Here is a 24,646-nt window from a genome sequence, read left to right on the forward strand (position 1 = left end):
TGAGGTTGGGAGGAGAAATGCCCTCAAAATCTCGGCTTTTGCTGCCATCACCACCAATGGAACACATTCTCCTTTGGAGGGGCGGGGTATTGGGGGCTGCAAAGAGAACTGCGTTCTGTTGGGCAGCCCTACCCCTTGTAGGAGGTGGCTGCTCAGATAACCATGTCCCTAGGCTCAGATCAAACCCCATAGGGCTATATAATCGAGTCCTGTGGACACAGCCCTGAGCTGGGGACAGGGGCCTCTTGGGTTTTCCTCTGAGATCTGCTCCCAGTTGCTGGCCAATTGCTCCCCTCCTCTGAGCTCAACAGTACAGTGGAGAAGAGGCTGAGGCTCCCGTCCTGGGCAGGCTGATGTACCCAGATTGTGGATGCTGTCCTTTGCTCTCCTACCTCATCTCTTTCTCCCTCCACCCCTCCACCCCATCCCCACCAGCAGGGGCCAAGTCAGACCAAGAGAAGCAGAGCCCGAGCAGGTGCACAGGGTCAGACTACCCCCAGGAGCGGCTTGGCTTGCCTCGCCCCGCTCCAGGCATGGGGCCTGGGGAGGGGGTAAGAATGGTATATGCCTACTGCCCCATCGTCCTGCTGGCAGTGGTGGGCAGGAATGGGGCGCCATGGCTGCCTCTGATGCAGCTCCTCTCCCTGGGAAAGAGCTTCTTTCTCTCCCCCAAGCCAACACCAACAAGCCAATTACACCCCGAGAAAGCAGGATCGATCTGCAGGCCAAGGGATTACATTGATCTACAATGCTGGTACCCAGGGGGCTGTGGCCGCTTCTCTCTTATACCTGGAGCTCCTTCAACTGCCATCTTCAGCTGAGCAGTGAGAGTCCTCCCCGATCCCATCCCCCACCCTGTCGGTCTGTCCCCTCTCCTTTGTCTGTACTGAGCCCAGCGCCCTCTGCTCAGACTTATCTTCCCACGCTGCATGAGTGCAAGTGAGGTGGCCCCATGAAGCCTCGGTCCTGTGGGTGACGTCTGCGTCTCAGCCAACCTGTGAAGGAGGGTGCTACTCTTGGCCCCATTTTACAGACACAGCCTGCGAGGACACAAACCACTTCCTCCCCAGCTCCCCAGGGGCTAGCCGGTAGTGTTTTCTTACCCCAGACCTGAGGGGTGGGCAAAGGGAGCTTAGGGAACCTTCTCTGGTAAATAACAGAGAGAGAGAGAGAGAGAGAGAGAGAGAGAGAATGACTTGCAATTACCATATCAATTGTTTCTGGGTAAATAGGTACTTCTAAGAGATTTTTAAAATAGATTATTTCTTTAAATAGGTTAAGCACCCTTTGGCAGCCTCATTTACATTACTCATTCGCTAGGAAGTTCTTTTTTCAGGGATAGTGCAGAAGCAAACTTCAGGCTCAGTCCCTGCCCTTCAGAGACAGGGTTCACGTGGTCTGGGTGCCTCCCTGCCACCCACAGGGTCTACTCTGTGCCCAGGGCTGGGCGGGCGATCCAGACCTGCGGGGCTAAGAAGGAAGTGAACTCCCAGAGAACAGTGGAGGAGCTCGTGCCTTCCCCTGGCAGTGAAGCACCAAGGAGCAGGCAGAGGTGTGGGGGGAGGCACGGCGGAAGGGACAGAGGGCAGATCCGGTGGGAGTCAGGGGGAGCTTGAGCGAAGCTTATAAATAGGACGGAATGTGGTGCGTGCAACTTCTGCCACCCTGCCAGTCATCTCTGTCCCCTTCTTCCTTGTCACGCATCCTCCAGACAGGGCAAAATGCTCTCCTCTCTCAGCACTGCAGGGCCCATCTACAAATGCCCTAGGTCTGGAATCCCTGGCTGCCAGCATTCTCTGGTTGTGCTGACCCAGATCCTCCCAGCTGCAGTGGGCAGGTGGACACCCAGAAGGGCAGGGTGGATAGAGACGCAGAGGAAATCAGCACCCCAGCCATGTCACCCAGGCCCTTAGCATGGTCACCCGCGGAGGCTGAGCTGCATCCACAGCCTGGTCCCCTTCGGGTTCCTGGAAGGTTCTCTGAAGGTGCCATCAGTGAGCACATGGACTTCAAAGCAATTATGAAAGCTCTAGGAAGAAAAAAATAGTACGTTCATTCATTAGCAACAAATGACACTACATTATCTTAGCAAAGAAGGCAAAATGTCAGGTCAGCGACTGGCAGAGATGCTTCTCTGGTTGCCTTGCTCCAACACCCCAAGACTGGGGGGTCACATTCTTCAAGAAACATTTTAGAGAGGATACTGAGACATGAGAGCAAGAAGGGGGTAGAACAGGGTACCGACAACAGCAACGCCCCCCTTGCCCCCGGGCCCAAAAGCCTGATGGCCCAGGCAATTATGGGACTAGATAGAGAAACTCAGGAAGGACTCAAGTCCAGAGACCCCACAAGATGACGGCGAGGGGCAGTGGATAGGAAGAAGGCTACATTCCCTCCAGTCACTGGCTCCTCTGCAGTACAGTAGAGGCTCGGGATACCCTGGGGCAGAAGGAAGTCTGAGACATGAAGGGAAGGAAGCAGGAGGAGCACGAGGCTGCTTCTTTGCTCTTGGCTCATGCATGCACACTGACGGCTGCAGGGAGCAGGACAGATGGTCTTTGTCTCTGTGCAGAACACAGTGCTGGGGGTGGGGCGGGTAGGGAGGGAGCCAGAACCAGCCACGTGGCTGTGCACATCTGGATGCCTGGGGGTGAGGGAGAAAGGGAGGCAGTGGGAGGAGGTGGGGAGGAGCCCCATTTCCTACACTGAGCTGAAGGGTCTGAGCCATCATCCATGACACCCCAACGTTCCTCAATCCCCCAGAGCTGGGTGCCTGGTCTGACTGAGGGCAAGAATTCGGGGTTCCTGCTCTCCCCTGGGCCCCACAAAACAGGGCTCCCCCTTCTTCATGCACATAGGATCACAGATTCCCTCAACCTTTTTTTGCACCTGTATTTTTAGCACTCCCTTTAATGAGAAAATAAATACCCTTCGGTCTGATTCAGTGATCACTGAGAACAGCTGGCTTGTCTCTGGTGCCTGGTCTCAAAGGTCTCTGCTCAGGATTGTCCCTCTGAGCCTTATTTTGCATTAACTTATAAGCCAGGCTAGAGCCTCTGGGTCACACACATCAAATATTTTGCATCAGAACTTCTAGGGATAGAGCCCAAGCACCAACATTTTAAAAAGTCTCCTAAGTGATTCTAATGTGCAGCCAGGATTAAGAACTATTGGACTAATGGTATCTGGAGTTGTATCACTAGGAGCAAAGTGCTCAGGATCAAGGAGATAAGAGAACGATCTATTATGAGCTGAAACATTATCAGGCCAGGGCCTCCATCTAAAAGGATGGTGATGAAACATGTCCAGAGGAGGCCAATGGGGGTGGGGAAATCATATTCACTGAGGGAGGTTGAAGAGAGGTTGAAGGATGTGTCTGCTGTTCAGACACTGGGGAAAGGCTGGGAGCAAAGGTCAGAACCCCTCTGTCTCTGAGGGCTTGGATGGATCTGCCCCATGAGATCCTGGGTGTCCTCTGTTCTAACAAGCACCACCTCCTTAGTGGTGAAATCATCACCACTACGGACAGAGGCACGGGACTACCAGAAGGCAGAGACTGAAGGGAGTTGGGGGAAGTTGGAAGGGGAGGTGAACCATGAGAGACTATGGACTCTGAAAAACAATCTGAGGGGTTTGAAGTGGCGGGGGGATGGGAGGTTGGGGTACCAGATTGTGGGTATTATAGAGGGCACAGATTGCATGGAGCACTGGGTGTGGTGAAAAAATAATGAATACTGTTATGCTGAAAATTAAAAAAAAAAAAAAAAAAAAAAAAAAGAAGGCAGAGACTGAAGGGATGGTGGCCCAGAGCAGCTGGGAGAGGAGATGACTGCAGGCCCCACCTGCTCCTGAGTAGGGCCGCACCCCTGAGTCCCTTTAAGCCCAGCTGTGTGCTGGAATTCCCAGCACCCTTCCTGCCCTATCTAGGATCCCCGCTGCTAGAGGCCCTAAGTGTTCTTTGCTTGCTCATTCTTGCTGCCACGGAGACTGACTAAACAGGCTGTCCAAAACAGCTGGCAACTCCACCAACTTTTTTTTTTTTTTAAGATTTTATTTATTTATTTGATAGATGGAGATCACAAGTAGGCAGAGAAGCAGGTAGAGAGAGTGGAGGAAGCAGGCTCCTTGCCGAGCAGAGAGCCAGATACGGGGCTCAATCCCAGGACCCTGGGATCATGGCCTGAGCCGAAGGCAAAGGCTTTGACCCACTGAGCCACCCAGGTGCCCCATGTCTCCACCAACTTTTAACATATACATGTGACCCTGAGATCCCACTTCTGGGGCTCCATACCATACAAACTCGAGCACAAATCTGCCTTATTTGTATCCAAATTCTAGGAACTGGCAAAGTATATTCTAGGACAACAGTTCTGCGAGATACTATGTAGACATTTGAAAAGAATGACCGGATGGGGCATCTAGGTGGCTCAGTCAGTTAGGCAGCTGCATTCAGCTCAGGTCATGATCCCAGGGTCCTGGGATCTAGTCCCACATCAGGCTCCCTGCTCTGTGGGGGAAGCCTGCTTCTCCCTCTCCCTCTGCCTGGCACTTCCCCTGCTTGTGCTTTCTCTCTCTCTGAAATAAATAAAATCTTAAAAAAAGAAAAAAAAGAGGAATGAGGGATGTCTTTGAAAGAAGCTAGACACAAAATAGTATGTACTGTAGGGTTCCGTTTATATGAAATTGAAGAACAATTGAGTGGCTCGGTCGGTTAAGCCCAGGTCATGATCCCAGAGTCCCTGGATCAATTCCCACATCGGGCTCCCCACTCAGTGGGGAGTCTGCTTCTCCCTTTGATCTTCCCCGATTTCGTGCTCTCACTCTCTCTCAAACAAATAAAGAAAATCTCTTTAAAAAAAGAAAGAAAAAAACAATATATATGGTTTCAGTTTTATAAAAGTGTTAGCCTAGGGAAAAGTCTAGAAGGATAGCAAACCTTTAACAGTGCTTCCCTCTGCATGCAGGGACTGCAAGTGAAGACAACCTCCCTGTACATTTCTGTGTTAAAGAACAAAATTCTACCGAGTAAATCTGAAGATCTAATTGGCTTTATTAAACAATTCAGGCCACCAAGCTAGGAGAGGGAAGCTCCCAGAAGTTGTACAAAAGGGAAGGTTCTTATAGGAGGGTGGGGCAAGAAAGATTTTGGCAAAAGAATTGTTCTAGGCAAGGCCACTTTCCCTGGCAGAGAAAAGCAACAGGAAAAGCCAGGGATCTTATCATGCAGATGACCTAATCTTCCTTTGGCAGACAGAGAAGGCTCACATGGAAGATTCATTGGCAACCCTACAGAAAATCCCTACTAAGACGATATTTTTGGGGGAGGTCAAAAGTGCAATTAGATGACACATTAAGCCCCAGTGTAGGGACTTGGCCGAAGCGATGCCATTTTGGGCCCCTGGTGCTTTGTTTGTATTTGTTAGTTTAACATAATATTGTTTGCATTTGCAATGTTCACACACATTACTGCACGCCTTCCTCAGCTCCTGCTTCTCTGCGAGAGCCCTGCACTTGGAGGTCCAGGATTTTGCTACTTGGGGCAAACCTTGGCTTCACATTTCAGTTTCAGACTTGGGCTTTGTAGAAGGACCTTTGGTACTGGTCAGCTCAGAAGCTGTGAGAGTCACTCTGCTCACTGGCCCACACAGTCAGCAACTGCCCCCTGGGACGGGCAAGTTCAGATGCCTCCCCCTTGAACGGACCTGGGGAAAGCACAGACCCTGCTCTTGCACGAGCAGAGGCACGCTGCTCTGTTAAAGGACAATCAGGATGGCTCAGGACCCCCAGCCCTGCTGTCTTCACCTCCCACCCAGGCCCCTCCCTCTGAGCGATCAGATCCACTAATTGGTCTTCACAGCCCTGCTTACAAGTGCTCCTGGAGGTGAATTCTGGTCACACCTCGAGCCAGGCAAATGAACCCTTGCTCTGTCCCCTCTTTAATATGGATATGACACCTGCAGGCTACAGCTTGTCGCACTGTGAGAATTATTTCTCCATTAAAATGCAGAAGTTGGAGCTTTGCCCAGGAAAGGCAGCTAAAAATACTGCTCTCTGGGGCATTTATGACAGGGGACTTAGTGGTTACCTTCCTCACCCCTCAGTCCCCAGGAAAGCCCCCCCACCGGCTGGGTCCCTCCTGCGAACATTTGATCCAGGCTTATCCTGGCCCCGTCAGAAAGAAAAAACACTGGTTCCCATGCCTCTTCTACAGATAGGCAAACTGAGGTCACTGTGCTCCATCTACAAAGTCACCTAGGGAGTAAGAGTGCAGCTCCAGCAGCAGGGAAGAAAAATAAGCCCCCACATGCACCCTGGCCTTTATGGTTTGCCTGTCTCTCTACCCACTGTCTTGTCCAACCTTCAGAGAGATCTATGAAACATGAACCACTGCCGTCCCCACCTGGCAGGTAGAGCTTAGCCCAGTGGCGTGAGCAACGAGCTCGAGGGTACAAGGGGGAGTACGGGGCACAGGCAGAGCCCTGGTACAAGTCTTTTGATTCTAAAATCCACCCAGAGCACCCGTGGTGGGACTTCAAGCAGGGTGACCAGTTTCACTGCGAGGGCCACGGGCTTTCATAATAGGCGCTCTGGTTTGTAAAGATTGCTGTGCACATTTCAGGGGAGGACTCGGCGCCCTACTTAATGGGTAAGGAAATCAGGGGTCAGAGATATGAAGGACTCGGTCACAAGTTAGTAGTGCAGCTGGGAACCAAAGCCAAGTGTCCTGACCTCCAGCACAGGCCCCTCCTGCTGCCCCAGCACCTTGTCACCCAGGGGCAAATGGGCACAGTGTGTTCTGCAGGCTTCCACACCCCTGAACCCAGCCCCCCTGGAAACCTGCTTATGCCACATTCCCCCCTTCTTCTCAGTCTTTGGAGGTGGAGGATGGTGAAAACCTCAGGTCTGTTTCTTATGTAAGAAAAGTAAGGTCCAGAGAAACTAGATGCCCTGCTCAGGGTCACAGAGTAAAATGAGGTTCCGGCCCTGGACCTCTGATTCACGTCCAGTGCCCATTCCAACGGGTCAGTCACCAACAGCATGCAGAGAGAGCTCCTTCCTGGCATCAGCTTCCTACTAGGGTTCAGCTTCCCCATCTACAAAACGGGGTGCTAGAAGTGGCCCTAAACAGGCCCAGGATCTGAGCCTCCCAAGATAAAGAAATTAGGTGGTGCTTCCGGGAAAGGGAGGATCCAAGCCTTTCTAGACTGCCAACTTCACTGTCCCAGGAGGAAGACTGTGGCCAGGGAGGGGCTGCATGGTCACAGAGGCCCAGCCACTGAAGGACGATGAAAGGGTGGAGACACAGGCCTGGCCCACTCTGGCCTCAAATGTCCAGGAGAGGATGCTTCCTGCCAAGTCCTGCTGCCCAACCTTCTTCCACACACTTCTCGGAGAAAAAGCTTTCTACAAAGCCATTTATTTTTCCCAAACTGCACCCCCAGTTAACAAAATTCCTCAAAGTCCCACATTTAAATTAGACATGTCACCTCTTCCATTCCCGGAGGAAGGAAGAAATGTCAGCGGGAGGACATCAGAAGCATTCTGGAGGCTGGGGGCCGGTGAGAGACAAGCCAGGAGGTATCCTCCCGGCTCCAGAATAGCACCATGGTGGGAGGGAGTGGTGAGGGGCTGCATCCCTGTGCCCTCCTGGCCCTGCCCCATCCCCAGGCTTCCCCTACACTTCTGCTCTCACAGGGTACCGTGGCCGCCTGCCCCCCTGCTCCCACCTGGAAAGACTTCGGAAACCATTAGATTCTCCGACTGTAGCAAGAGGCTCTGCCCTGTCTCCAGGTTGCTATCCCTACCCCCTGCTCTGGGGAGGGAATGAGGACGCGGTGGGCATGAGGTATCCAGCAGGCTGTGGGCACAGAAGAGGGTACTGTAGGGAGCAGGGCAGGAGCCTGCTCGAGAGCCACAGACTGTAGCAGGCAGGTATCTGTCTGCTCACAGGTCCCTAGTTGAAGGACAAGCTCCTTAAAGGAGGGGCCTATCTTCTCACACCATGTCCCAGGTGCCCAAGGCAGTGCTGACACCCTACGGATGCTTGATGAACATGACTAGAATGGGTGAACAAAAGGAGAGGAGGGCAAAGCAGGGGGCTAGGGGCTGGCCCCCAGCGGGCCCACACAGACATCCAGACACCCAGTGTGACCAGCACGTGCTTTCCGTGGGGAGGCAGTTCCCAGGGCACAGCCCAGGGCACCACGGGAGAGACTGGGCCAAGGGAGGTCCCTACCTGTCCTGGCACGTGTTCCAGCACATGCACCTGTGTGCCTCTGCGGGCCTGGGGGAAGGGCCCTGCATTCACTTAGTGAGGGAGGGAAAAGGCTGGGGCCAGAGGAAGGGGAGGTGGGAGACGCCTGTGGACTCGAGGAGATGCTGAAGCTGCAGTGTCCCTGTCTGAGGAGATGGGCTTAAAGGAGCCCAGGGTGGGGGAGGGTGGAAGAAAAGGCTGAGAAATGAAAACTAGTGTATCAGGGCCACTGAAGAAAGAAGGCCAGGGGTGACTGTGTATCTTGTCTTTGGAGAAATAAGGCAGAAGAGGATCAGTCTGAATATTGAGTCCTTTGGAGAAAAAGAGGCAGCCAGCCTCGGTCCGTGCAGCATATCCATGGAGAAATAAGGCGGTGGGGTGGTGTCCGTAAGAAACCAGACAGCAGAATGGTTTATGTATCGTGTCACCGGAGAAATAAGGCAGCAGGATGACTTGGGAATCACATCCATTGGAGAACGAAGGCTGCGGGGAGGTCACTCTGTCCTTCAGAGAATGAGCAGACCTGCTGGAGTGGGAGCCGTCTGTTGAGGGCAGGACCCCTGGCCCGCGTGGTCAGGCTATTTCTTGTCCATCATCTGCATTTCATGATGGAAAGAAAACATGAGGGAAAAAGCATTAAAGCAAGAGTTCTACTCTTGGGCGCGCTCCAGAACCCCAGGCGCATGCTCACACACTTCCGGGCGCGGAGGGCGTGTGGGAGGGGCCACCGCAGTCTGACTAGCAGCCGCCCCTCACCCTTCTGTGCTCATCACGGCCCTGGAGGCCCAGACGGACACAACACAGGAGCTGGGCATCAGACAGACCATGGGGCCCCCAAGGGAGGCTGCCTAGTCCCCGCCAGCCTCTCTCTCCAGCCCCAGGGCTGCCCGCCCCCCCCACCTTTTCCAACCACTTTCACTGGCACACTTGTCCCCTCCACTCTCCCCCTCCTTTCTATCCCCCTCGGTCTTTCCTGGCTTGGCTGCCTCCCCTGCACTAGCAAGAAATCCTGTCCAGCTCCCCTTTCCACGCTGCTGAGTGCCTCTGGGTTTTGTCTCCACATGGGGGGCACCAGTGGACTGGCCCCGCGCCACTCCCTGACCTGGCAGGGGCTCGGAGTGTGTGTGATTCTGCCGCTCCCTCTCCCATTCTTTGGGCTCTGTCTGTTCCAGGATAAGCAGTACCACCCCTCCCGCGCCCGCCCCGCCCCAGCCTCCGGGTGCAGCCTCTGTGCACACAGTGTGACCAGAGACTGGGGGGTCAGCCTGACCCACTGGGAGCAAGATGGGGAAGCCCACTGCACCCTGCACCCAGGCCATTCTCCTGCAGCTCTCTTCTAGAACCAAGCTGACATTTTCATCTCCATCTGCTCAATCCTTCTATGCCTCATTCAGTTCAGAACAACAAGGAGGCAGATAACTTATCTCCATCCCTCCAAACCCCAACATCGACCTCTTACTGCCATGGAACATTCTACAGCATTTAAAAGGACTTGCTTTACCGAGCCCTTCCGCATTTGTCACCCTGCCTAGACCTCACCAGTGGTGTGCATTCCACTCATGAAGAAACCTCCCCGAAGGTCAGAGGCAGAGACTAGACCCAAGGTCTCCCCTTCTGACCCCGGGGCCTCTTTCTTCTGCACAATGCTGCCTTCCCAAAGCCCCCTTTACAGACTGTTGTGAAAGTCTGAGTCTACGATCCTCCCTTATCACGTATTTTGTGCAGGTTTCTGAGGACCCCATTGCACCCCAGCCCCCCCACTTTCCTGTCCTGGCCTCTGAACGTTTCCTGAAGACAGAGGCTGTGTCCTTCCCTTCTCCTCTAAATGCAGGGATGAGCATCCAGGAGTTTAGTTAAAGTTTTCTTTCCTGAAAGGGACACCCAGGCCACCTGAAAACGTTTCCATAACCTTTAGCAACCAACTTTGATTTTCTAGGTGGAAGCCACTCACATCAAGTGGCAAATCTGCTGCAAGGAATATTTTGTTCAAAATACACACACACACACATTTCCACACAAACACGCATACATAGATGTCACTGTTGGTTACTTTCAGTAAGGAAGAATCTCACACTTACTTCCAAGCAACCACTTGCTACTGTAACCACCGATGTTACGGAATACAAGTAATAATGATTGTTAACATTCACTAACTGCCTACTACATATCAGGAACGTGGCTCCCCAGCCGAAAGCCATAGTCCCTGGCCTCCCTGGAGCTCAGGGTCATGTAACTAGATCCAGACCAATGGACCGAAACTGGAGTAACAGGAGCTATTTCTAGTCAAGCCCTAGAAAAAAATAGTCCCTCCTTCTCCTCCCTCCCCCTTGCTTCCAGAGAGGGCATGGGAGCTGGAGCAGCCAGCCTGGACCCAGGGATGGAAGTTCTGAGTGGAAGAGGGCAGAAACCAATAAATGGAACCTAGTGCCAGGACGTCAGTGGCCTTAAGGTCACCTACGCTTAGACTATTCCAGAAGAGAGAAAAATAATCCCCGTCCTTGTGAAGCCTCTGTCACATCTGCACCCACTTAGAGCAGCTGGGACCGTGGTTACTCTGCCTTCTGCCATTCTGTCAGGGGGGAGTCCCGGCTGCTCTTCTGGGAGGGAGTCTCAGGTCACCAGTGAGCCTGCGATGGTGACCCCCACCGCCAACCATCTTCTCCCACCTCCCGCACACAGATGGGCCAACCCACAGACACAATCTCAGGCACCACATGTCTTTACCTTCTTTGCTTTCAGAGTGTTTCAGAGGCCGCAGGGCTGCAAAAAAGGAAGGAGCACACAGTGAGGGGGGACCGTGGCCAATGGCGGGGTCAGGAGTCTGGCAGAGGGATGGGAACTGAGAAGGAAGTGAGGCTACACGGACTGGGAGAAGTTGGGAGGATGAGAGCAACCTCCCAGCCCCAGGCAAGGAGCCCTAGGCTGCTGTCCCAAGGCCCAGCTCCACTCTGTATCCTGCCACTCCTTTCTCTAGGCCTCAGTTTTCCACATCTGTACAATGGGAACAGCTACCCTGCCCTCCAGTGAGCTAGAGATGCGGAAGTACACCGAGTCTGTTCTGCAAATAAGGGTGACGGGAGAAGCTACAGGAGGCTGCAGCCGTTCCTAGGTCATGAGGTCATGAGGAACCGAGACTGAGAAAATCTCTAGGCCATGCTCCACTCCCTACCCCCTCCCTCTGACAACTACATCTGCCTCTGAGCAAGGAAAATGAGGCCTGATCCCAGGGCTGTCGCCACACCAAAGGCAGAGAGTTAATTGGCATCATTTACAGCAGTCCCCAGGTGTCAGTCTCCCGCTCTTCCTTCACGGGGGTGGGGAGGGGACCGATGTCAACTGACACCGTCCCAAATGGCTCCTTGGGAAGCTGGCCCAGGAGCCCCAGGAGGGAGGGCGGTGAAGCCTCCAGTAGCCACGAAACACCAGCGCCACAGCACTTACCCCAATCTGGGCTCTAAGTTGGTGTCTTCAAAGCACCATGCCCTGTGAAAACCACCCCTGTGTCCAGTCACTCAAAAGAGCCTCTGGTGTCATCAAGGCAGGGTCAAGAGAACATTTTACAGAGGGACACTGAAGCCCAGAGCAGCAAAGCACTGTGACCAAAGTCACATAACCTCTAACCAGAATGGAACTGTCTTAAATTGTGTGCCTACTAACAAGGCTCCAAGCTACCAAGCATGGACCAGGCACCAGGCCTGGTGCGAGGCCCTTTATATACATGATCTCATTTAAATAAGCCCATACAATCTATGAAGTAGGCAGTTATTAGGAGGAAGCCAAGACTCAAAGATGAAGAAACTGAGGTCCAGAGAAGCAAAGTGACTTGCTCCAGGCCGCTCAGCCCACAAGCGGCAGCTGGAACTTAAACCCAGGCCACCCTGTCCCCTGAGCCCTCCTTCCCCTAGAAGGCCACCAGACCCCAGGGTGCAGGGTCTCTGAGAGTGGAGCTGGCCCAGTTAGGAAGGTCAGGTGGGCAGGAGAGACAAAACAACACCTGGGAGAGAGCCAGGGGAGACCCACGTCCAGGCCTCACACTGAGTAAAGACCAGGGCAGGAGGCCACAGACCACAGTACACACTGCATCCAAACCCCAAGCAAACGTGGTTCCTCGGGATCCTAGAGTTCTCTCCCCATCCCTGCGTCCTTCCCGCAGCCAATAAGGCCCACTCGAAGCTCGGGCTTACCGGTCTTGGATCCTTCTCCATCCCCATCCTGGTCCTCAGCACCTGGAAGACAAGGACTCCATAATGAGGCTTTCTCAGCCCCCAGTCATCCCTGCACATCTCCACCTGGGAGTATGAGAGGCAGGAAAGTGGGCGGAGTAGGCCTGGCTTGTGGTCCAGATGTTGGACACAGGGTGGGAGCCTGATACCAGCACAGAGCAGAAGCCACCGCTCCCCCATCCGAGCACCATCTCCTCCCCATCACCCCTCCTCCCAGCCACACCCATTGCTCCCCCATCCACCCACTTACCAAGCCCCCCTACCACCAGCCTCCAACACCAGCGGCACCCACCTAACCAGTGCTCCTGTCCTTCTACCAGCCCCCTCTGCCACCCACTGCATGAGCCGCCACCCGTCTGTCCCTTCTCCTCTACATATGTACCCTCCTTCCCTACACCCAGCCAGCTCCCACTTCCGACCATCTACTTCCATGTTCACCAGGAAAGCCTTCCTGTACCCACCTAACCACCCACCGGCATCAACTCCCGACTCACCAGCGTGTGTTCACCACCCACCACTCCCCAGAGCTGACACGCTTCCCGGACCAAGCTCAAACCACCCGCCTACCAATGTCAGCTCACCACCTGCCAATCACCAAAGTCAACTCTGATCTCAGCCCAGCTAATGGCAGCCGCTTTCAACTCTGCCCACTGGGAGGCACACACACCCTCACACAAGGCCACATACACCATACGGCATTCACATGCATGCCACTAAATGTCCACGCTCTACACCCACGCATCCATGCACAGACACGCTTGCGTGACTTCCACCCTCACCATCACACCGCAGGCCCCCACATACACCTCTCACCTCCGTCCTGCTGCTACCCGCGCTCAGCCTGCCATAGCCGCACCCCGATAGGCATGTTTACATGTACGAGACACATTCAGCCTCGGGGTCACACACACAATGAGGCCCCATTTGCACACTCACGTTCATTCGGTCACCAGAAAGCGACCCACATGCTGATGCCACAGACACACCACCACACGCAAAGACACGTGTGTGTGCGCGCACCCTCTCTCCCTCACCTGCATTCTCCTCCTCACAGCTCTGCTTGATCTTTCTCCAGCACACGAAGGCCAGGGCCACCAGCAGTGCAACGAGACAGACAGAGAGCCCCACGGTCACCCACAGGGCCTCAGGAGGGAAGGTCATGGGCTGCCCTGGGAGGGAAAGTGGGGAGAAGAGGAAGAGATGGTCATGCCTGGCCCCTGTGGCCCTGAGGACTGCACACCCCTGGCCAAGAGGTGTGAATAGGTAGCTCCCACCCTCACTAGGTTCCAGCGTTATGAAGAGAGCTCACTGATGTTCCCATGCCCCTCCCCTCCCCCCACCAAGACACATCCAAGCCTTGACCCAGCTGTAGCTGGTGTGGACATGCCTCAACTTGGCAGGGGTGAAAAGTCTACAGTTGATGATGCTCTAGAACCTTCTATGGTTCCCCACTGACATTTGAATAATGCTTCCATCCTCTCAAGGACCTCTATTATGTGGCTGCTCCTTCCGCTTCCCCAGCCTTTCCTTCTGCATCCACCTTAGGAACCTCTGCTCCAGCCAAGCTGGTGAACTAACCACTCTCTGCGGGGACAGCTGGTGCCTTCCAGCCCCCACGCCAGTGCTGTCAAGTTCCCCTACTTTAAAAAATGTCCCCAAACGCTCACCTACTTTAAGGTTCACCTCCTCAGAAGGCCCTCCCCGACTCTTGCAGCCCTGCCTGATGATATCCCCCATCTCAGAGATCGGGAGTCAGCAAATTATGGTCTGCGAGCCAGGTTTGTCCTGTGGTCTGTTTTTGTACAGCTTGTTGGCTAATAATAGTTTTCATATTTGTAAAGGGTTACCAAAAAAGAAACAGGAGGAGCAGAAGGGGAAGGAAAAGCAGCAGCAGCAACAGAGATTGTATGTGGCCCACAAAGCCTAAAATATTTACTATCCAGCCCTTTACAGAAAATGCTTGGGGAGCCCTACATGTAGATGGGGGTGGGAACTGAGGGCGCCATGGTGAGGGTTCTGGGTTTACCCCAGAGGGGGAGACTTGCCAGGGGAATGTTTCCGTGAAACGCTGAGGGCCCTTCTGTTAGCTCTCTCAATGGCAGAGGGAGGGGCTCGAGGCACCCGCACCTGGGTCTGGGCCAGCCACTGTTCTGAGCTTGCCAGCCAGCAGCCCAGTCCCTGGGCCCATGCCGAGTCCTGGGCAGAAAGCTTGGGGACCTCAGAGCTAACAAAAGACAGCACTGCTCTCCTCTGCTGTCTGCAGACCAGGAGTGCCCAGGCCAGCAGCAGCAGCCAGCTGGGTCTGCAGAAGGCATGGTCAGGGCCGACAGCACTGCCAGGAGAACCTTCGGCAGCAGAAGCCCTGCCAGGGACACGGGCATTTGCAGCAGACATTCCCTCCAGCCGGTATAATTGGCAGAGCTGCTGCTCAGGATGTTGCAAACAAAGAGACCCATCACCCAGGGGAGCGGGAGAGGACAGCAGCTGAGACGAGGGGCCAGGAAGGCCCATCCATAAAGCCCAGGAAAGAAACACCTGGGGATCCCGGGCACGGCCCTTGCAGCAAAGGAGGGAGCAGAGCCACCAAAATACTCAGGAGGAGGGAGGATGTCTGTCTGTGTTCACTCCCTGACTGGTGTTAGCACCTGAACACTAGCCAAACTGGCCCTGGAGTAAAGAGCAGGGCTCGGGCCAGGGTGTTGAGGCTCCACTCCCAGGGAATGCTCCATAAAGCCCCTTCCACGCACATAGCATGCTCTATGTCACGAACCTCTCCAGCAGGTGTGGGAGAGCCCAGGCTGGAGGACTGACATTCTGAATCCTAGAATGTTTTACCAGGCATAAAGCTGCCTGAAGCAAAATACAGGCCAAGGGCTCCAAAGTAGGCCAGACCTGCTCTTATGAAAACAGGAGGCTGGATGGTGGGGAGGAGAGAAAATTAGGCTGAGAGACTAAAGGTTGGATTCTGGTCCTGGGTCATTGGCTCACCACTGGGTGCTGGAGCCAAGGGCCACACACCCCTGTGCACCTTCTAAACATGCAAACTATTGCATTTACTGTTTATCCGATTTTCAAAGAGGTCCCTGGCCCCCGAAATAAAGCCACTGTTCTAGTCTGCAGACTTGGGAAAGTTCTCTCTTCTCTCTGGGCTTTGGTTTCCTCATCTCTGAAAGTACTTTAAATGTTAGCTACTGAAGTTTAAAATAAAAGTGTTTTTCTCTTAGATGAGGTAAGCGTTCTCCTTACCATTCCATTGACACCCATAAGCCCTTTCTGTACAGTGTGGCAAATACCCAATTCAACCCCAGGGGCAAATGATCACAAAGTCCACCTGCCCTTCGAGGCTCTCTCAACTCCCACCTGTCCCTGGAGACTTCTCCCGACTGCTCCAGCCCACTCTGGCCCCTGCCTCCTTTCGCAGAAATCTTCCCTTTCTCTGTCAATGTCACTCTACCTGGTGTTTCTTATTCTCTCAGGAAACCCACCAGGGGGTGGAAATCACAGGAAGGGAGGACAGGACAACCAGACAGACAGAACCTGCTGTCCTGATTCCAGAGGCTGTGGGGAGGCCGGTGGGAAAGCTGAGTTGCCTGAGGGACTGAGGAGCCGACCTCATGTCCCAACACGGATGGAGACTGCCTCCCTTGGCCTGAGTGTGGGCCTGAGCCCTCTTCACGCCCCCAGGCACAAGGAGCATCACTGAGGTGAGCAATGCAGGAAGGGAAGGTGTTTGGGCTGGGACCCCAAATCAGACCCCAAGCAGATAGAGGGAATGGCCAAATGGGCGACATCAATCTGGTGTTTGGCCACACGGGGGCAGCAGAGATTGCCTGGGTTGAGAGCTCCGCTCTAGAAGTGCGGACACCCTGGGGTCCGGTCCGGACCACCTGGAAATCCCTAGCTGTCTCTCACGGCCTCAGATCAGACGGTGCCATGGCTCCAGGAACACGTTCCCGTCCCCCGAAGCAGCTGCAGTAGGAAAGCCCTCCCTCACCATGCCGCGTCTGCTCTAGGACTCCCTAGAGCACCTCCAAATTCTCGCAGCCACTCCCCTTTCTGCGTGCGGAGCACAAAGACCCTCTAAGGCGCTTGTAGGAGGGCCAATATTATACATGACTTTCACCAGCTCCTTAAACCAAGTCCCTCAAGGACTTCTCGGTGGAGGCTTCTGACCACCCTGATCCACCTAAATTCTAACTCAGGGTCTAAATAAAAGGCAGCAGCTCCCTCCGTCTCCCCGGCTGCTCACCTGCCTCCTGCCTACCTGTGATGGTGACTGAGCCGTGCGCATCCTGCCGCAGCACAGGGTTGCGCACCAGGCAGCTGTACGTGCCGTTCGCGCCCAGCACCACCCTCAGGACGCTGCGCACATCGAACAAGCCCTGCTCGTTGGCCATCTGCGACGTGGTCACGTTGCCCGTCAAGGGTGCGCCCTGCCCGTCCTGCCACAGCACCTCGGCCTCCGGATAGCCCCGGTAGCTGGAGCACGTTATGGTCACCGTGTCCCCGGGCCGCAGGTCCTTGCTGGGCTCCAGGGTCATGCTGGGCTTTGAGTAGGGAGCTGGAGTGGGGCAGGCGGTAGAGCACAGAAGTCGAGGTCAGTAAGGCAAGGAAGGGGCGGGGGCAGGGGGGCGTCGCAGTGGAGGAAAGGACACCTGCAGGGATAGGGGTCAGCAGTGGGGCTTGAGTTGCGGGGTCAGTGGGGGCGCGGTGGGTGGGGGACCGCGGGAGGTGAGTGACGCAGCCCGCGAGGGCGCCCCCTGCCGGCGCTCACCCGCCACCTGCAGGCTGACTGCTGCGCTGCCGAAGTCCCTGATGCTCACAAAGCAGGTGAAGCTGCCCTCGTCCGCCACGCGCACGCGCTGCAGCCTCAGCGACGCGTTGCCCTGGGCCAGCAGGTCCGGGAAGAGTGCAGTGCGGTTGGCGTAGGCGCTGCCCTGGTCGCGGCCCTCGGCGAAGCTGTGCACCAGCTGTTTGGTGTCTGTCAGCTGCCAGATGAGGTTGAGCTGCGCCAGGCTGAAGCCGGGTTCGGGCGAGAAGGAGCAGCGCAGGGTGGCATCGGCACCCACCAGGGCCACCACGGGGTCCTCGGGGACCTGGACCTCCACGGCACCTGGGGGTGAGGTTAGATAAGACGGTGAAGGGGGTTGGGACGCTCTCTGCTACCAGCCCACAGCCTCTCAGATTTCCTCCTTCATTAACCCCCAGTTCCTGTCCCATCGTCCCGCTTTCTCTCCAGACCCAAAAGCAGATAGGGTCTCCGGATTCCCAGATGTAGAGTCCCCCTAATCTTAGGACAAGAATCACTGAGGTTGACCGTTGACCTTGGCCTGACAATGCCTGTTCTTGGCGGCGGGGGGGGGGGGGGCGGGGGGGGGGAGGGAGAGGCCGGGGACAGCATCCAGCCCTAGCAAAACCCCCCTCCTACATGATGGATCCTTCTCCTATCCTAACTCTCTTTCCAGAGGTTTCCGGAGCCCTGGAGTCAGTAGCCCCGGAGAGTGAGGAAGGTCCGTGATGGCTGTCCTCGGCCCCTACCAGCAAGGTAAGGCTCCCAGCCTACTCGCCCTGTTTGCCTTTCCCGTCGCCCTTGCTGGGAATTTCACCCATCTGGGAAACGGAAGGTAGGGAGCTAGATTAAAATCCTGCAGCCCCTGCTGATAGGACAAGCCTCTCCCTCCCTCATGGGGACATTCAGACACAAAACAAACCTATGGGGCTTCTGTGGGGCGTGATGGTGACCGAGCCGTGCGCGTCCTGCCGCAGCACAGGGTTGCGCACCAGGCAGCTGTACGTGCCGTTCGCGCCCAGCACCACCCTCAGGACGCTGCGCACATCGAACAAGCCCTGCTCGTTGGCCATCTGCGACGTAGTCACGTTGCCCGTCAAGGGTGTGCCCTGCCCGTCCTGCCACAGCACCTCGGCCTCCGGATAGCCCCGGTAGCTGGAGCACGTGATGGTCACCGTGTCCCCGGGCCGCAGGTCCTTGCTGGGCTCCAGGGTCATGCTGGGCTTTGAGTAGGGAGCTGGAGTGGGGCAGGTGGTAGAGCACAGAGGTCGAGGTCAGTAAGGCAAGGAAGGGGCGGGGGCAAGGGGGCGTCGCAGTGGAGGAAAGGACACCTGCAGGGATAGGGGTCAGCAGCGGGGCTTGAGTTGCGGGGTCAGTGGGGGCGCGGTGGGTGAGGAGGTGAGTGACAGGAGGTGAGCGACGCAGCACGCGAGGGCGCCCCCTGCCAGCGCTCACCCGCCACCTGCAGGCTGACTGCTGCGCTGCCGAAGTCCCTGATGCTCACAAAGCAGGTGAAGCTGCCCTCGTCCGCCACGCGCACGCGCTGCAGCCTCAGCGACGCGTTGCCCTGGGCCAGCAGGTCCAGGAAGAGTGCAGTGCGGTTGGCGTAGGCGCTGCCCTGGTCGCGGCCCTCAGCGAAGCTGTGCACCAGCTGTTTGGTGTCTGTCAGCTGCCAGATGAGGTTGAGCTGCGCCAGGCTGAAGCCGGGTTCAGGCGAGAAGGAGCAGCGCAGGGTGGCATCGGCGCCCACCAGGGCCACCACGGGGTCCTCGGGGACCTGGACCTCCAAAGCACCTGGGGGCGGTGGGGTAGGGTAGTGAGAAGGGGTGGGGCCTGGGACCCTCCCTAGTCCTCCTCCGGCTCTGGGTTAAGTGCAGGCCAGTCCACTCATCCTTTAAGGCCCGAGACGCAAAGCAAAGTTTATTACCTGTGGTCCTCATTCAGTCAACAAGGCTACAGCAAGCACCTACTATTGTCGAGCATAAGAGTTAGGAATGCAACAGAGAAGACGACTAAGGCCACACCCTTTCAGAGCTTACCTTTTAAAGGGAGGTAGGGACAAACTAAGACACAAATTCTCATTAGCATGGGATTAGGGATATGAGAGACATAAATAAGCCAAAGGATTGGAGGTGGTCGCTTTTCAAATATCTGACTGTGGCATTTTCACATAAGTATGTTGTCTTTATTAATTAGAAAGGGGAGTCTAAAAAGGTATATATCAAATGTTAATAGTGGTTTCCTCTGAATGAGAAAGGATCACAAGGGCTTTCTCTTTTTTATTTTCCTAAACAAACATGATTTGCTTTTATATCCGAAGGAAGGAAGGCCCACACCTTTCAGCAGGGCAGTGAGGCTCATTCTTACTAAGAGGATATTAAGTTGAAATTTAAGGGAATGAGAAGGAGCCTGACATGCAAAAAAGCCAGTGTAAGAATATTCCAGGCAGAAGAAATAGCAGGTGGGAAGGCCCTGAGGCAAGATTCAGCTCCTTTAGTGAGATTACCAGGTAGCTGTCCACTGTGGCCTGAGAGTCTGGATGGGAGGGCTTTGCAAGACCAGTAAAGAATGTAGTTTGCGGGGCGCCTGGGTGGCTCAGTGGGTTAAAGCTGCTGCCTTCAGCTCAGGTCATGATTCCAGGGTCCTGGGATCGAGCCCCACATCAGGCTCTCTGCTCAGCAGGGAGCCTGCTTCTTCCTCTCTCTCTGCCTACTTGTGATCTCTGCCTGTCAAATAAATAAATAAAATCTTAAAAAAAAAAAAAAAAGAATGTAGTTTGCTACATGCAATGGGAAGTCACTGCAGGTTGAGGGGGTGGTAATCAGGCATAATCTGCCTAACAGTGCTTACAGCTCACTCTGACTGTTTGGTTTAAGAACTACTTCAGTTCGGTTTGTAAGAAGTTGGCTTAGCTCCAGAGGTGGCAGTGGTGTTGGGGCACACGGGACAGAGTCAGGTTTGTTGGCGAGGGCCTGCTGATGAATGGAAGGTGAGGGAAATACAGGAGCAGGAATCCTGGAAGCCTACTGTCAACTCATCCCTAGAGCCAGATTCCCCTGTTCGTCCTCTGCCCTTGATCCTGTGGATTGGCAAGCCTCCTCACCCAGCCACCTCTGCCTCCCTTCTAGCTCTTCTTTCAGAGCCCTGGGAAGTTAGTGAGAGGGGGCGGGTTCCCTGAGCCTTTTCTTTGGGGAGACATGCTCCCTATTCTGGCACTGCCATTCTTGGGTAAGTGGGTGCTCTGGGCACTAGCAAAGCAAGAACACTCAAAAAACGTAAAAACCAAACAGTCTTGATACAACGCTGGCTGGATATAGCACCCATTAAAGGCTTCTTGCATTTAGAAAAATAGTATTTTTACTGCGAATTACAGGGAAAGGCTATCATGATCTTCCCTGTGTGTAGAGGTTTCTAAAGGTCTTATGCTGGTCCTGGATCTCTCGCTGCAACCACATGTCCCAGGCCGCTCTCCAACTGGTGTCCCTTATAGGGGGCATTTAGGAATGTAACCTAAGGAATCACCCAAAGCCCTTCAGAGAAATCAGAGCAGCCACAACCAGAGTTGCTCCTCCTTATGACCAGCAGGTGGCACCAGACACTCAGCTTTGTCTTCCCCTACAGCAGACGAAGGCAGTCCTGCCCTCTGCCAGGGGCTGGTAAGGATTTAAAATAGGATGAGGACGTTGTTATTAAAAATAATGTCATTATTGAATGCTGACTCTGTGCCAAGAGCTGTGTGGGAAGAGTTACATCATTTATCCAACATGGTTACTGAGCAGCTACTATGTGACTGGAACCAGTCCTAGCACTGAAGACAGACCCTGCTCTTTGAGCAGAGCGGACAAGAAGCAGATGAATGCACAACATGTCAGGCAGAGGTAAAGGCCAGGAAGCAGCATGACAAAGTAAGGTCGAGGGTAGGGAGAGGTGGTGTGCTATGTTACACAAGGTAGCCAAAAAAACTTTGCTGAGGAGGTGACATCAGAGCAAAGACCTGAATGAAATAAAGGATCAAGTCATGCCTATGTGTGGGCACAGAAAGTTCCAGGCAGAGGGAACAGTACATGCAAAGGCCCTCAGGAGAGAGCACGCACACTGTGTGTTCAAGATACACATTATCACAGTAAGTGCTCACATGCCCAAATTACAGTAGAGGAAATGGGTTAAGAAATGCAGAGTAAGTTGCCTGTGGAATCCCGGTGGAAATGAGTGGACAGGCAACAGGGGACAGTGGGAGGACGTTGGCCAAAACCCTCCCCATCCCTGCTAGACAAAAGGGCTTGGCAGGAGCCCTGCTGGGAATGGGTGCACCCCCCCTCCAGCCCCCACACTGCTCCCCTCACCTGTGATGCAGACCCACAGCGCTGCCAGGGCCGTGGCCAAGGGCACACGCACGCCCACACCCGCGCTGGCCCAGCAACACAGCATCTTCCCAAGAGGCAGCTGACAGCTGGGCTCTCCGTGGTGGAAGGCTGCCCCTGCCTGTGAGGAAGAGGAAGTGAGGCCTTTGTCTCCAAGGGTCTTCCCCAGGCCTGCCTTCGCTTCATCCCCACCCCCTAACCAGCTCAGGGAAGTCTGCAACCGCCCAGCGGCAGGTCCTCCCTTCCACACTCTACAAGGCTCCCCACCGAGGGCTTTTTTTTTTTTTTTTTTTTTTTGAGACATGCTGGCAGGAGGGAACTGAGTCACTGGGAAGGCTAGACCAGGGCACACGGGGCAGGGGACAGCTGGACCCACCCCTTCAGAACTGAGATGTTGGTACAAAATACAAGGAAGATGAGGCAAGGTGGCAGGTAGAGGCAAGGCTGGCCGGCCCAGGGCAAGAATGTGCGCAGATCAGTTTGGCTCAGTTTGACTCCAGACGACAGCTGGTGGGGAGAGTAAAGGCTGAGGCGGGAGCCAGACGGAAAGACAAGCTGAAAGGTCTGAAGTTTATCCTAAAGGTAACTGGGAGCCTCTGACAGTTCTGGAGCAGGAGAAAGGATATGGTCGGAGCTGTGCTCCATAAAGATGACTGTTAACATCTGCAGGATACAGGAGAGGAGATAAAGCAGGTCTGGGTGAGAACAACAGCACTGGAGGGCGTGGGGAGAGAGGAAGGGGGCAGTCAGGCCAGAGGAGGTTTTGAGCCTCATGAGAGGGATGGATAGTCACTGAGACAGAACATGGAGGTGGTCGGTGTTGCACGTGTGAAGTTAGCAGTGTTTGTGCAGAAACCTCCTGGAGAGAGTACTAGGAGGCAGCTGGTGTCAGAGGATGGGGCCCGAGAAAAGAGCACACTTGCTAATCGGACACTCAGAGGCCAGGTCTGGGGCGAACACCAGAGGCTGGAGTGAGGGCTGAGTGAGAGATAGGTCTGTGGCCGCAGACGAGACCTCCCTGGGCCCAGTCCTGCTCCTGATCCTGGCTACCCCCTCACAGTGTCTGACCTGGGGGGCTGAACCCACCTTCACCCCATCCCACAGCTGCTGTCTGATTGTTCCCATGTCCCAGGGAAGCCACATAAGCAGTGTGGACTTGGGCTATCCAGCACTGTTCAACAAGAACAAGGTCGAGGGTGCTTGGATGCTTAGTGGGTTAAAGCCTCTGCCTTTGGCTCAGGTCATGATCCCAGGGTCCTGGGATAGAGTCCCACATCGGGCTCTCTGCTCAGCGGGGAGCCTGCTTCCTCCTCTCTCTCTGCCTTCCTCTCTGCCTACTTGTGATCTCTGACAAATAAATAAATAAATAAAATCTTAAAAAAAAAAAAAAAAAAAAAACACACAGTCAAGTTCACGTTTTCACAACCACCCAGGGAGACAGCCAGATCCACTCAGTCCCATTTTGCAAGAGAAAAAGAATAAAGCCCCTGTAAGCGAGGTGCCTTTGGTAATGTGATATAATCTGCTAGTTAGCAAGCTGCCAAGGCTTCGGGTTCCAACCTCCTGCCGCGGCTTTCTGCCCTCCCCGGAGCAGACCATCATTTTGGTCTCAGGCACCAGGCCTCAAGCCTTCCAGTCCCAGGCAAGCACACTCCGGGCCCCGCCCCGCCCCACCCCACCCCACCCTGCCCCACCCCCAGCAGCTGGGCTGAGGGAGTCCCTCAGCCAAACCGGGTGCATCCTGCACACACACACACACACACACCCCACTCCAGCTGTCCACAGTGGGGAAGCCCTGAATAGCCACTTCCTTCCCAGACACTTCCGGTCCAAACCCAGAGGCCTCAAAGCCTTGCCGCCTGCTGAGTCAGCAGGCTTGCTGCTCCATTCATAAAGGCACCCTTGGCGGGCACCACATCCTGCCTACAAGGGCAACCACTGGCCACAGGAAAAGCTAGCAGGCTGCAGCTTCTGTGCTGCGCCCCCATCTCTACCCCCATCCCCACCCCCAAAGAGGCACTAGGACCTAAGGATTAAGAAGCGTCCAGATTCTAAGACTCCTTTTCTCTCTTTCAGCCCCAGAAGAAAACCAAGGCCTGTCTGTTCTTCCCAAGCCACCTCCCTCCTTCACCCTCCCACTGCTGCTCATGCCTGCCACTCCCACCCCGACCCTCCTGTGACCTTCCTCACTGGCCCTGCTGTCTGAACTCTGCCCCTACAAACCCCTCTCTCAACAACGTCTGCTCTCAGGACCTAAGATAGGAATCTGCTCACAACCTTACCTGTGCTCAAGAACCTTTCATGGCTCCCCATTCACTACAGAAGTAAAGCCACTTTCCTCTGCCTGGCACTCAAGACTTCTCTTATGAGATCTCCATATGTCAAGCTTCTACTCACCAGGGTCTTTGGGGAATGCCTGCCACCTCCATGAGTGTGGGGGAGCAACTCCCTCCTGACCAGACCTAGCAGGGCTCCCCAAAGGCCAAGCTGTCCCTCACTCCAGAGGGAGAACGAGAGGCTTTCCAGGAGTGGGCGTTAGGCTTCCCCATTTTGGTTACTTTCCTAGACTCTGAACCCAGCAAAGTTCCCACTGTCATGGCTCACCCTAGGGAAAAACCTGACAGCCTAGAGCCAGGAAGACCCGAGCATTCCAAGAAGTTCCTACCCCAACAGCTGGGGCCCCAGGGACTGAGAGAGGGATGGAGAAATACCTCTTGGAGACAAGGTGCTGCTCAGGGAATGGGAGCATGACCTGGGAACAGAAAGCCCGTCACTGCTCTTTGGGACAGACAGGCTGCCCCCCCTGGAGACACACTGATCTCAGGCTGCATTGTCACCACCCTGCCCACCTCCTCTACAAAGGGGAATTTTCATCCCCTGGCGGGACCTGCCCCAGAGCCAGTATGTACCACCCCTCCCAGTGAGTCACCAGCCAGCCCTCCCTCTTCCTCTTCCTTCATCCCCATCTCAGCCAAATGTGGGAACTCCAAGGAGTCCTGCCAGGAAAGAACACACAGCG

General features: G+C 54.9%; 1 protein-coding gene across 5 annotated transcripts in view; it reads right to left on the reverse strand.

Moving 5' to 3' along the window:
* Positions 1-5,032: 5,032 nt before the first annotated feature.
* Positions 5,033-24,646, reverse strand: part of CD276 (CD276 molecule) — a 30,226-nt gene continuing 10,612 nt past the window's right edge. For 4 of the 5 annotated variants that reach the window (XM_059180431.1, XM_059180430.1, XM_059180434.1 and 1 more), the window contains 9 exons: positions 21,610-21,748; positions 18,722-19,060; positions 18,189-18,503; positions 17,252-17,590; positions 16,742-17,038; positions 13,512-13,646; positions 12,439-12,480; positions 10,979-11,014; positions 5,033-8,850 (listed from right to left, as the gene is read on the reverse strand). In XM_059180431.1, coding sequence (XP_059036414.1) covers positions 8,828-8,850; positions 10,979-11,014; positions 12,439-12,480; positions 13,512-13,646; positions 16,742-17,038; positions 17,252-17,590; positions 18,189-18,503; positions 18,722-19,060; positions 21,610-21,694 — 1,611 coding nt within the window. In that variant the 5' untranslated portion in view covers positions 21,695-21,748 and the 3' untranslated portion in view covers positions 5,033-8,827. The remainder of the gene's footprint in view (positions 8,851-10,978; positions 11,015-12,438; positions 12,481-13,511; positions 13,647-16,741; positions 17,039-17,251; positions 17,591-18,188; positions 18,504-18,721; positions 19,061-21,609; positions 21,749-24,646) is intronic. The other variant, XM_059180435.1, reaches the window with a different exon arrangement.

The sequence above is a fragment of the Mustela lutreola genome, chromosome 7, assembly GCF_030435805.1.
Source record: "Mustela lutreola isolate mMusLut2 chromosome 7, mMusLut2.pri, whole genome shotgun sequence".
NCBI lineage: Eukaryota > Metazoa > Chordata > Mammalia > Carnivora > Mustelidae > Mustela > Mustela lutreola.